General features: G+C 35.5%; 3 protein-coding genes and 1 long non-coding RNA gene across 5 annotated transcripts in view; 1 reads left to right on the top strand and 3 right to left on the bottom strand.

The window, feature by feature from the left end:
• LOC129577522 (uncharacterized) overlaps window positions 1-5,218 on the bottom strand; it is a 26,092-nt gene extending 20,874 nt beyond the window's left edge. Inside the window, exon 1 of the long non-coding RNA XR_008689013.1 lies at window positions 5,208-5,218. This is a non-coding gene — a long non-coding RNA (uncharacterized LOC129577522). The remainder of the gene's footprint in view (window positions 1-5,207) is intronic.
• On the bottom strand, window positions 2,778-5,097 carry LOC129577515 (neuralized-like protein 2). The gene is made up of 5 exons (XM_055464739.1): window positions 4,433-5,097; window positions 4,096-4,356; window positions 3,881-3,995; window positions 3,594-3,781; window positions 2,778-3,511 (listed from the first exon to the last, which is right to left on the bottom strand). Exons 1-5 carry the CDS (start codon window positions 4,641-4,643, stop codon window positions 3,393-3,395), a joined length of 894 nt encoding a protein of 297 aa, XP_055320714.1. The 5' UTR covers window positions 4,644-5,097; the 3' UTR covers window positions 2,778-3,392.
• A 41-nt stretch (window positions 5,219-5,259) lies between the features above and the next one.
• LOC129577510 (diacylglycerol kinase epsilon) lies at window positions 5,260-8,486 on the top strand. Its single transcript, XM_055464733.1, has 7 exons — window positions 5,260-5,638; window positions 5,719-5,935; window positions 6,040-6,520; window positions 6,603-6,934; window positions 7,008-7,217; window positions 7,297-7,462; window positions 7,586-8,486. Exons 2-7 carry the CDS (start codon window positions 5,798-5,800, stop codon window positions 7,849-7,851), a joined length of 1,593 nt encoding a protein of 530 aa, XP_055320708.1. The 5' UTR covers window positions 5,260-5,638; window positions 5,719-5,797; the 3' UTR covers window positions 7,852-8,486.
• Window positions 8,466-11,384, bottom strand: LOC129577511 (origin recognition complex subunit 4). Of its 2 annotated transcripts, none has more exons than XM_055464735.1 (4): window positions 10,088-11,384; window positions 9,523-10,020; window positions 8,863-9,411; window positions 8,466-8,756 (listed from the first exon to the last, which is right to left on the bottom strand). In XM_055464735.1, exons 1-4 carry the CDS (start codon window positions 10,271-10,273, stop codon window positions 8,595-8,597), a joined length of 1,395 nt encoding a protein of 464 aa, XP_055320710.1. In that variant the 5' UTR covers window positions 10,274-11,384; the 3' UTR covers window positions 8,466-8,594. The 2 variants fall into 2 exon arrangements, with proteins under 2 accessions (XP_055320710.1, XP_055320709.1); XM_055464734.1 differs by having other exon boundaries at window positions 8,466-8,759; window positions 10,088-11,244.
• Window positions 11,385-11,647: the final 263 nt, after the last annotated feature.

Genomic DNA, 11,647 nt, shown 5'->3' with positions numbered 1-11,647 from the left:
AATTCATCTTAAAATAGTTGAAACCTCTATATTGCCCCATCTCAATATTAGTCTTTACACTCATAAATGTTGCAGTGTGGTATGCTGTGCTGTCTTAAATCTGCGTTCTCATTCTGACGATGATGAAATCGTTTGTGAGCCAACTTTATTTTAAAATACCACTTTTACAATCGAGTGAGAGATCTTGTTTTGTAGATGTTGAATAGCAAATTCAAGACTACATTCACAATCCAAATCCAAAACCAAAAACCATATATATGCGCACATGTTTAGCGTGTGGATTTTTACGGGTTTTGTTTTGATCTTGACATTCGCTGTGTCGTCATAACTCTTCTTGCGAAATGGTTTTCAAGAAGACAAGAACCAAAATAGAGTGATCAGACACACATTTGAGTAGTTTGGAGCGAAAATGTAATACAGAAAAGTTGCACGGAAAAGGGATAGCTATATAGTATACCAGTATACTATATAGCGAAGGGCTTGCGACGAACAAATATATATGAAATATCTTCAAATATGTCAAATATTTCAAATATTGAAGCATTATTAATTTACAAAATGCATCTTGATATTTCGTATGTTTGACATATTTGGCTATATTTCAAATATCTCATATATTTGAAAATTGAGAGAAATATTTCGTATAGATATAGTGAAAATAATATCGGGTAATACCAAAAAACGTCAAAATGTAGCTTAAATATGCCTTAAATATATCAAATATTCCAAATATTTGAAATATGACGGAATATGACTGAAATATAGAAATATATGAAAATATTGCCGTATTTCAGGCGTCGTAAGCCCTTCGCTATATAGCTATCCCTTTTCCGCGTAACTTTTCTGTATTACATTTTCGCTCCAAACTACTCATTTATAGTGTTCACTGTGCGATGAAACATTTCATCTGAAGACAAATACATAAAGCTAGAATTATCATAAGCAGGGAAGCAGTTGAGAATATTTTACGAGTTTTTATCTCTTGAATTTCAGGGCAGTATTACATTCAGCAAACAGTCAGAACAAACATTCCTAGAAATTACTTATTAATCAACAATGGAATACTGATACATGTATTTGGTTGGATCTCGGTTGACCAAAGCGCCCTCTAAAGAACCTATGGCGGGTTCGTGATGTCCATATGTTATGCTTCAGTATGACATTTGACAGAATGGAGAGTTTACTTGATTGTATTATCATTATCCTTAGATTATCTAGGTGGTGTTTGTGCTCAATATCAGTTGTCAAATTCAAAACGAATAGGAGAGTTGTTAATAATACTTGATTCGCAGAACTACAACATTTTATGCATACATTACATGCATAAATCAAATGCTATCGATTAGCTCCAATCGATTATTATCGGCTTGCGACGAGAGATAATGATTGTTTGAAAACTCGCAATGATTCCAGGATTCCGTATCATGCTAATGAAATTCCATTTTTTAGTTTACAAAACGCGAAGGCGGTTTTACAATCACTTAAATCGCGAAGGCAAACAAAATAGTAGTACAGGTAAAATAGAAATAATAAGAGAACCATTTGCAGCCAATTGAGAATGCATTTTGCTGTCAATTTAATGCTGTGTCAGTTTGCAAACAACTCAATTTGTGTATTGACTGGCCGGCCGGCCACTAATGGTGTAGCCAAATGATGTAATGTAAATACAGAAATAGCACATTCTCTATTTTATCTTCGTTTTGTCTATGCCTTTCTTGGAAGAAACTGATAATAAATATGGGTACATATAGTCAGCTCACGTGCCGTTCGCCACTCAATCTCCACCGATTTTGTTTTTTTTTTTCTTCTATACACTCACACACAGTTCATTCTAAGCTTATTACACACATATGCACGTGAGCATTCATGTAAATGCTTCGAATTTCACAAGAACAACGGAAAATGTTCAACAATCAAAGTTACCATTCCCATTACTTACGCAAAACAATAAAAAAAATGCAGCGGGAACAGACAATTTTTCCTTCTTTGTCATTTTCAAAGTAGATATGTATGGTGAATGTTCAATGGCATATCTGTGAATTATTATTGCGATAAAAACAATTTTAGAACTAAAATCTATCTTCCAAAGTTCGAAACGATTTGATGGTTTGATAACGATTATTATATTTTTGTCTAATCATTTCCGACGTATAATCTCAAAATTGGAATAGAATCAAATTCATCGCTCATGGGTGTCATTGAATAGGATTGTTTTGTTTTCTTGTTTCGCGGCGTATAACATTTACTGAACACACACCAAAATTGCGTCTAAGGTCAATATAATTATAATAAAAATGGTAACACAAGTATGCCTATTTTAAACGAGCGACACATTCATCCATCGTCATCGGCTGTCGCATGTGATCCCTTTTTTTGTTCATTCCAAAATAATACGGCTTCAATAGCATGTGCAAGTTATTAAATCTGTGGAAAAGAGTCGCAAAATTTCCCAATCCGTTGCATTGGATTTGCATAGCGCGTGCAATTCAACAGGGTATTTAAATTTCCAACTATATTGCTGTTTGCGTTTTCTATGAACTTTTCGTGATGGAAAATTGGTATATTGACCGAGAAGTGATACAATTCAATGCGATATCGATTAAAATCGATGATGAAAATTATACTTAGTCATGGAACCAACGACCAATTTCCTTATATTGTGTTCTAGTTTGTTGTCAGAAATGCAACTCATTTTCAACCGGAAGACTAAACGATAAAAACTTTGCGCTCCTTCGTCTAAATAAATTTCGTAAAATAATATACAAAACAACAAGGCATTTAACTGTTTGACGCAATATTATTTTTATTACAAATAAATACATGCTGAACTGGAAAAATACAAATCATTTTGGTTGATCTTTTTTGTTTCGCATGATTTCAGAAATGTTGGAAACATATCTTCCATTGATGATAATGAGGAAATCAATAACGCATAAATAATTCGATTTGGAATGTAAATTGGCTGGAACAGTACCGGGGACAGTAGTGCATTCGGCGTCAAGTATATTCCAAAAGTATATTAAAAACCATTTTCAGAGCAGATTTTTTTCCTCTTAAGCTGATACATATAGTACGGTAACTAGCTGTAGGTGTGACAATCTACTATATTAAATGCTTTTAAAATAGTTTTTTTTTAATCTGCTTGTACTGAAAAACACTATGTAAAAATGACATTGACTCAACTGTCCGATTTCCTCAAAAACATACATATAGTGAGTACAAAGTGTTGATGCTATTCACATGACTTTTTTTTCGTGGTTCTATCAATATGTTGATCAAATTGTTTTTATATTCGTTTCGTAATTGCTTTGTTCATTTCATCATTATCCTTTCGCCAGGCTTTTAAGCTCCTTATGTAGTTTTCTCACAACCGCGTTGTCCCAAGCAAATTCTTAGTAATTTAGCAGGTAATTTTTCAATTTGACCGGCAACGGTAGATTCTGCACATCGCCTGAATTACGATCAACCAATGATAGAATCATGTTGCAGCATAAACTCTGTAATGTTGCAACTGAAACGATTCAAATGGACACCGATTTTAATGAGTCATTTGCATTGGGTCTAGGCAAAAGTGTTGCAAAGAAATTACTCACTTTCATAAAGTTGAATGATTTTAACCTGTTTCGTAGTTCCATAGACATCGATCACAGCATATAGTTCGGATTCTTTGTACGGTATGTCCTTTGTGCATGGCCCTTGATCCTCACCATTTACAATGAAATGCATTTCAGCTTTGTTTGCATCCGATGGATTCTGTACGTAGACCATTCCGATGCGTGATCTGAGCAATTGCGATAGATTTCGAAAGTAAGATTATTTATTACACAATGAAAGCAGATAGGGAAATGTGAATCGAAAATTAACAAGAAATCGTAAGTACCCGGTATCTGAGGGCAACATATCTGAGCTGTATGGTGCGTTCGGTTTGAGCGTCCGTCGTGGTATAACGCCTCTAGTAGTTCGTACATACAAATCCTCATTTCCTAGTATATTAACTATACTCGATAAATAGAAATTCCAATCAAAATTCCAATCAAACTGACAATGTATACGGCTAATGAAATAATATAGGGCTAATAATATTCATCGACAAACCTGTTGATTTCAGTTCGTAGTCTGAATCAGAATCATCTTCGTCATCATCGTCTTCATCTTTGTCGTCATCCAATTGAAATGAGCCATTTAAATGTCGATTATTTCGCAGTCGTCGTGTATACTTTTGTGCCGAACCGCATGGGCTGGATTTTGTGATTGGGAATACCCAACTGGTGCCTCTGTTCGAAAGATCCGGACACGCATATTGTGGCAATCCATCGATGCCAAATGCATCGAAATTTGGATTCAATTGTGTCAAACCTATATATGTGTGTGTATGTGATTGGGAAATTATTAAAAATCACGAATCAGATTAAATATCGCGTTGACAGTTTACCTAATCGCATATAGCCAGACCAACCTCGCTCATTTTTCTTGATTTCAAGCAAAAATATTTCACCTAATCGCAATGGTTTTTCGGAAAATGTGAGCCCATTCGCATAGCTGGTTTTGCGATGCGCAACAGTATTCCCGTCTAACAGTTCAATGTTCACCCCATGACAGGCTGAATGAAATCGTGACAGATTTTTATTTGGCGAATATGTCATGATTTACACACAGTTTAATTTCTTTATTTAAAAAAGAACAAAAACTTATTCGTTCTGCACTTTCAATCACTTTGTGAAAGTTATCGCAAATATGTCACTGCACACAGTATGTGTGTGTGTGTGTTCAAACGAAAGGGTTTTTCCTTGCCTTTTTCTTTTTTTGTGTGTGCATAAACAAGTCGATAATTTTTGATGCGATGCAACAAGCAGCACTTGTTTCTACAATTAATTTATTCCACTCATGTCAGTCGATTCTATGCGATCGTAATCAATCAACAGATTATCAAAACAAATGAAATATTGTCCTCAGTTCTATTTTATTCAGACTGATTTCCTTTTTCGCTTGCACTATCTGTTTCGTGTGTGTATGGATGTTTACTTTTACTGTTTTTTTTTACTTCGTTTCGTCTTCTCTCAATGAAGTTTTATGTTTATGACTGATATAATCGGTTTGACAGTTCAGCGATGAAAGAGAGAGAGAAAAGAAAAAAAATAATACGCACACATAGACAATGCTAATCACCACATTTGGTGGTGGTGAATGAAAGAACTATTTTAAAGAACCTACATCATTTTTTTTATTCATAATCTCGAAATTCGCGTTCCAAAGTTCATTAAATTTGGCCAAAGTAGAAAAGAAAACGCAATTTTTGCATCATTATTGTAAACACTTGAATTGGCATGAACTAGCTGGAATATTGGTCCTGCTCTCTTTCCTCAGCTGCTTCAAATGTGATGCGAGAAAAAGAGAAGAGTTCGGCATCAAGCAGCTCCCTCCATCGGATGACATTTAACATTTTTAAACCAATAAGACTCTATGAAATTTCAAGTCAGAATAGACTTTATTCAACATTTCGTTTTTTTTTCTGTTGTTTGGTTGAATCTGAGCTACGGCGATTTTTGTTAACAATTGATTTTTCATTCGCAAACCACACATATTTCCGACTATTCCGAACTTGTTGACAGTGATCGATATTTTTTTCAATGTTCAGTTTGTACGTAATTTTTGCACACTGATTTATTGATCCATAGCCTAATTAATATCGGTTTTCGTTTCCAATTTTATTTTTGACAGATTCTAAGGTTGTGAGAATTATTCGCCATCAAATCGTCTATTCTAAATCAATTGGTGTGTTGATATAATTAGTGAAATCATGCTATTCGAAACATGTATCATATGTGGAATCGTGTTCGCCTTATGGTCTATCGGAAAATTGTTGATGCTGTTCGATATTGTACACGTACCAAAGAAACGAGTACATATCTGGCGCCATGTAAAACATTTGAATCGAGTGAGTTTTATTTTTGTTTCTCTGGCCATTTGTCAAAAAATCGATTTTTTTTCCTTGCAAACTAAGCACTAACGAAGAATCACCATTTTTGTGTTTCAATCCAGGCATGTTACTGTTCAATTTGCGAGATAATGTTAACGTCCAGCGGGTTTTATTGTGAAGCTTGTGGTGTATGCTCTGACACACTTTGTATCACGATGGCTGAAAAAGTGTTGAAATGTAAAGTAACCTCAACGGACTTGGTGGTGAAACCAAGTGATGGATTGGAACCAGTTGTTAGTGAACAACAGCATCTATGGGTGAAGGGAAATCTAACACAATGCTATACGTGCTACATTTGTGATCGTGTTGTTGATTATCATGGACGACCTGGATTGTATGGCTATCGATGTTGTTGGTGTCAGCGTAGCACTCATGTTAATTGCTTTGTAAAAACCGCCGATGACAAAGTCTGTGATTTTGGTACCTTCAAGGATATGATCATTCCACCAAACCATGTATTCGTTAAGCATCGTCGCCTTCATCATCAAGTCACCCATTTTCTACAGCCCGATTGGCCTGATTGGAAACCACTTATTGTTGTCGGTATGTATTGTGACCAGGATTGATGATATTGAAATTGATGGGGCATTTTGGCGAGACTAAATGAAGTGCATTTCATTTGCAGCAAACAATAAATCGGGTGATAATACGGCTGAAAATGTGATTGCTGTGTTCAGAAGCGTATTGAATCCCATTCAAATATTCGAATTAAGCTCATCGGGACCGAATACAGCGCTTAATTTGATAAGTAAAATCCGATCAACGCCTTGCCGTATACTAGTGGCTGGTGGAGATGGTACTATCGGTTGGATACTGAACGAAATATCGCGAAAAAATATTCAACCGATTCCAGAAGTTTGTATCCTACCGATTGGTACGGGCAACGATCTATCTCGTGTTCTTGGTTGGGGTGGTGTTCCACCAGCTGTTTTAAATCCAGCCGAACTGTGCGAAAAAGTAAGTTCACCATATTGCATTATTATGTAATGAAAATTATTCCATTAAAATTCGATATTCTGCCTTTGAATAGATTCGTAGCGCTGAAACAGTACAATTGGATCGTTGGCTCGTCGAAATTGAAGGTCATTCGACACGTCGACTGCATATGAGTTGGTTACCTCATCGTAAACTGCACACGTACAACTATTTTAGCGTGGGTGTTGATGCACAAGTCACATTCAATTTCCACAAAGCTCGTGAGAGCCCATTTTATATGATAAGTAGCCGAATTTTTAACAAGGTAAATTTTAAACGTTTGCAATTTGTTCAATTAAAAAATTGGATAAAAATCAATAATACTTGTTGTTTGTTGTTGATAGATTTTATATTTATGCTTCGGAACACATCAAGTGGTTCTACCCGATTGTGTTGGTCTTGAGAAGAAAATTGACGTTTACTTGGATGGTGAGAAAATCGATTTGCCCGAATTACAAGCGGTCGTCTGTATAAATATCGATTCTTGGGCTGCAGGTGTAAATTTGTGGGGTGAGCTTTAAATTAAATTCTGGAATTAGTTTTTTTCTCGTCAAAATTCTACGTTAATCAAGTATCTTTAATCGAAATGAATTCAAGCAAACAATTAAAATGAATGTTTCTTTGCGATTGCAGTGATGAGCGCTGATGAAGACGATCCGGTTAAATCAAGTATATCGGATGGTGTGATCGAAGTGATGGGCATTGTGTCATCATTTCATATGGCCCAATTACAAGTCGGTCTCAACAAACCGATCCGATTGGGTCAGGCGCGTAGCGTTCGCATTCGAATGCGAGAATCATTTCCAGTACAGGCCGATGGTGAACCATGGATTCAAGCGCCTAGCGAGGTGAATATTTCGTGCGATGGTCAAGCAAAAATGCTGCAGTATTCCTCTTAACAAAACTCATTTATGAAAATATACAACAAACCCGATGACAAATCAATTCGATGATGATATAAATTCCAAAGTTTACCTGACACTTTAATATGTAGTTGATTGATTGATTGATATTCTGTTTTGATTGTTTTTTAATCAATGTCATTATTTTATTCTCTTTATTTAAGCCCAGGTTGATTTATGCGCTTTATTTGTAAATGTTGTGAATTTCGAGAGCTTTATTTTAAATTATATTGTAAAATATTCATTTATTGGATAAAGTTACCAAAGTAAATTTAGTTATTAAGCCAATGAATCTCATTTATTTCCATCTCCTGCAATATATGAGTATTGTTTTTTCGCTCCATTTTCCATGTTTTCCAAATGTCCGAATGTATTAGCCGGGAAAAAAAAAACAATTAGCTAATTGAACAAAATTTTACATCATCTATGATTATTTGTAAGTGCCATTCAGACTCATATTTGTATTGTATTGTATTGTAGTTATTTCTGCTAACAAAAGCGAATTCGTGTGGATATTTCATATCTACTATAAATATAGAAATTGTCGAATTTTTTTTCCCTTCATTTTGTTGGTCTAATGTATTTATGAAACTTTTGCCGATATGAATAAATTATTTTCTTTTTTTTCTTCATTTATTCGTTTAATTGGTTTTACATAAAGATGAAGAAAATGTAAGCATAGATAATAAATAATAACATGACACTCGGAAAATCTCTCACTTAGAATGCAATCATTGGAATTATGCCTGAGAACTACTTGCCCATTGCATGATACGCGTTGGCAGGTTTTTGTATTGTGCAACAGCTTTGTCAATTTGAACATTTTGTATTTGCTGTCGATGCATTTGGAATTCCTTTAACTCTTTCGAACTATTCCCGCATGGCACTATCAAGCCGAGATGCTGCTTAAAAAAAAAAATCCAAGTCAATTTTACAAAATTGAAATGAAATTCATGGTTTTTCAACCAGTCAATAATGTAACAATTTATGAATTTCCTATGGACATACCTTTAGAACGTCGAAGGCTTTGAGAACAACCGCTCGGTCGGTTGGCCCAGTGGAAAAGTCACCTGAATTTTGGAATTTATGCAAGCGGGTCAAGATGATTTCAAAATTGAATGGATCACCGTCGTAAATGTCATTGTGATGTTTGATTGCAATCATCAGTGACAGTTCTAAAATGGATAAATCTCGTATTATATTCACTTTGCTATTGTTGTTCAAATAGTCATCGGCGATGATACGGTGAATTATTGCAGCCATTTTTGATGTGCTGATCACACATTTCGATTCGTTTAAACCATCAATAGCGGAAATTATACGAAACAGTAAGGTTTTTTGTACGGCTAACGTTCCATTGTGATCGAACAACGCCTCTAAATCAGCGACCACTTCTTTTTTTGTTCGCAGTCCATTGATTTCCTTGTTCCATCTCGTGATGAAGTCTTTCTTAACCAATCCGAAGTAATCATTCCCATCAAAATCATTTCTCAACAGTGGAATATCTGACAGTTTTGAAAACTTTTTAATGGTTTTGTATTCAGCATTGTCGTAAATCTGAAATTTAAAGCGGAATTAAAATTTGTTTCGTTTAATCCCTCTTCCACATTTTGCTTTAAATTTTTTTTTTCAAACTAAAAATCACTTTTTAATACTCAATGCATTTACCTTAAAATCAGGCAACTTGAGCAAATCCAAGAAAACATCAATTTTGGCATCAACATCACAGACTTCGTTGAATAGAAATATTTGTCGATGGGAAAATCGTGATTTCACTCGTTTCTCTAGCAATTCAATGACGTCGTTACGTCGAGTCAACCCGATGACACAGATTGGTGCCTGTGCTGATTGCGCCACATCAAACAAATTGTAGATTAACGTTTGATTTCCATGCGCACAAAACAAATCGAACTCTTCCAATATGAAAATGACACTTTTTGATCTGCTGCGATCGCCTGATTTTAAACAGTCCAAAAGAAATGCCAAATTATCAGCAAACGTGGTGAACACTTTGCCATTTACGGCTGTTTCCAGTTTCATTTGTTTGGTAATGGATTTAAGTGCAGCCGCATCATCGGTATGAATGAAACCATTCAAATTGACAATCATTGTATTTTCACGAAATTTGTCTTTGGGCAGTAATTTCGACAATATCGACAAGATCATCTAGAAATTGATAATAACAACAATTAGTTGGCACACAAAAATGTACACAATTCAACGCAAGTCTTACAGTTGATTTACCGCTGCCAGCTGTGCCAATGATGAGTGCCGAATTTGATTCTCCGCAATCCGATGTGCGAGCAATTAAATCATTTATGTGACGATATTCCGAATCATTGCCAATAAATGTTGTGTGATCGGATTTTAAGCGGTGTTTTAGAAATTCCACGGTCAATTCCATTTCTGTTTTACTCATTTTGATCTCTCACTTCAACAAACAAACACACTCACTCACTCACTGATCTAAATGAGTCACAACGAAAGAAAGTAAACAACTCTTTTTCCCGCGTATTTTGAACAAGAACACACAGCAAACATAAAGGTTAGGTGAACTTGAACTGAATTGCTGAAATGTGTGCAAGTATGAGTAGCGCCATCACAATAATAAGACGTTTTCAATGCAAACCACACAAAACATATGACTGTTGCTAGTGGTGTTGTACTCTGTCCTGTATATGGCTTCTTCGGTCTCTCATTTGGTCCGCTTATCACATACACATTTGGTTGGTAATTCTCTTGAGCCGCTGACAACTCGACGCCGAAAAGTGTGTCGAACAGAAGAAAATCATATCATCGGCAGATAATCGTAGCAACGCGAGCGAAAGGGACAAATAGTGTGTACGCTGCTTGCGGTAGTCGTAGATGCAAACGTGTACGAAACGAATTCTCGGCTTTCCAAATGATGACAACAACAACAATAACAACGATGATGATGATGATGATGATGATGTTGATTTGTTCGATGAATGTTCCACAGTGTCAATGAGAGATAAATTAAAACTCCACTTCATTTGTTGATGTATTGTTTTGGAGTGCGAGATTTATATGTCGGCGTGTATGTGTGTGTCTTTCTATTATTTTTGATTTGACTTTGGTCTTGCTTGTCCAAATCGACAATTTAATGATAATTTGAAAAAAGAAAAACGGACCAAACTATCTCGGTTAACTTTTTGTTTGTCTGTGTATTTGTATGCACATCATACGTGTTAAGATTTTTTTTCAACGCACCGTCAAGCACAACAGTTTTAGCGAATTTAGTTCATTCGGTTCCGTGAACTTGTGTGCGCGTAAAGTCTTCAAGTTTTCATCGTTCGTTTTTTTTAATTTAATTTTTTTTTTATTATTATTTGGTCCATTCACACGCGTTAGTTTTTAAAGGAAATTAAAGCCTGAAATCATGGTCGAATTGAGCGGAGCAAATGACCCATTCCAACATGGATTCCCAAATGCTGTATTCATTTTGCCAGCCGTTGTTGTTGCTGGTCTTGCCGGTAAGAGCGATGCATTGTACTCGATAACGTTTTTTTTGGCAGCTGTCTCAGTGTATTTGGCAAAAGTAAAAATTGTCAATATTCCATCGATGTGCTCAAGTTATTAACTACGCTATTCAATCGTTTAACGATATGGCGAAGCAAAATCGTTCGAAATCATTCGTTTTTTGGACGATAATCAGTGACTTGATATCAACGTGTCAACAAGGAAAATTGTCCAACGTGGACAAAATTTGAAGAAGATTGGGCTGATATGCCCAACGCTGATGAGCGATACTTTCCAATATAATATTCCATAA

The sequence above is a fragment of the Sitodiplosis mosellana genome, unplaced genomic scaffold (assembly GCF_009176505.1).
Source record: "Sitodiplosis mosellana isolate CC-2019 unplaced genomic scaffold, AAFC_SMos_1.0 Smas_scaffold_6197, whole genome shotgun sequence".
NCBI classification, from domain to species: domain Eukaryota; kingdom Metazoa; phylum Arthropoda; class Insecta; order Diptera; family Cecidomyiidae; genus Sitodiplosis; species Sitodiplosis mosellana.
The sequence above is the reverse complement of the archived record's forward strand: the minus strand, read 5'-3'. Positions and strand labels throughout refer to the sequence as shown.

Coding starts and splice junctions, on each gene's coding strand:
- LOC129577511 (XM_055464734.1), bottom strand. CDS start 10,273: ATGAGTAAAACAGAAATGGAATTGACCGTGGAATTTCTAAAACACCGC. Junction 9,412..9,522: donor TCAAGTTGCCTGATTTTAAG/GTAAATGCATTG, acceptor TTTAAATTTCAG/ATTTACGACAATGCTGAATA. Junction 8,760..8,862: donor AAGCCTTCGACGTTCTAAAG/GTATGTCCATAG, acceptor TTTTTTTTTAAG/CAGCATCTCGGCTTGATAGT.
- LOC129577510 (XM_055464733.1), top strand. CDS start 5,798: ATGCTATTCGAAACATGTATCATATGTGGAATCGTGTTCGCCTTATGG. Junction 6,935..7,007: donor CAGCCGAACTGTGCGAAAAA/GTAAGTTCACCA, acceptor GCCTTTGAATAG/ATTCGTAGCGCTGAAACAGT. Junction 7,218..7,296: donor GTAGCCGAATTTTTAACAAG/GTAAATTTTAAA, acceptor TGTTGTTGATAG/ATTTTATATTTATGCTTCGG.
- LOC129577515 (XM_055464739.1), bottom strand. CDS start 4,643: ATGACATATTCGCCAAATAAAAATCTGTCACGATTTCATTCAGCCTGT. Junction 3,996..4,095: donor CTACGAACTGAAATCAACAG/GTTTGTCGATGA, acceptor TATCGAGTATAG/TTAATATACTAGGAAATGAG. Junction 3,782..3,880: donor ATGTTGCCCTCAGATACCGG/GTACTTACGATT, acceptor GCAATTGCTCAG/ATCACGCATCGGAATGGTCT.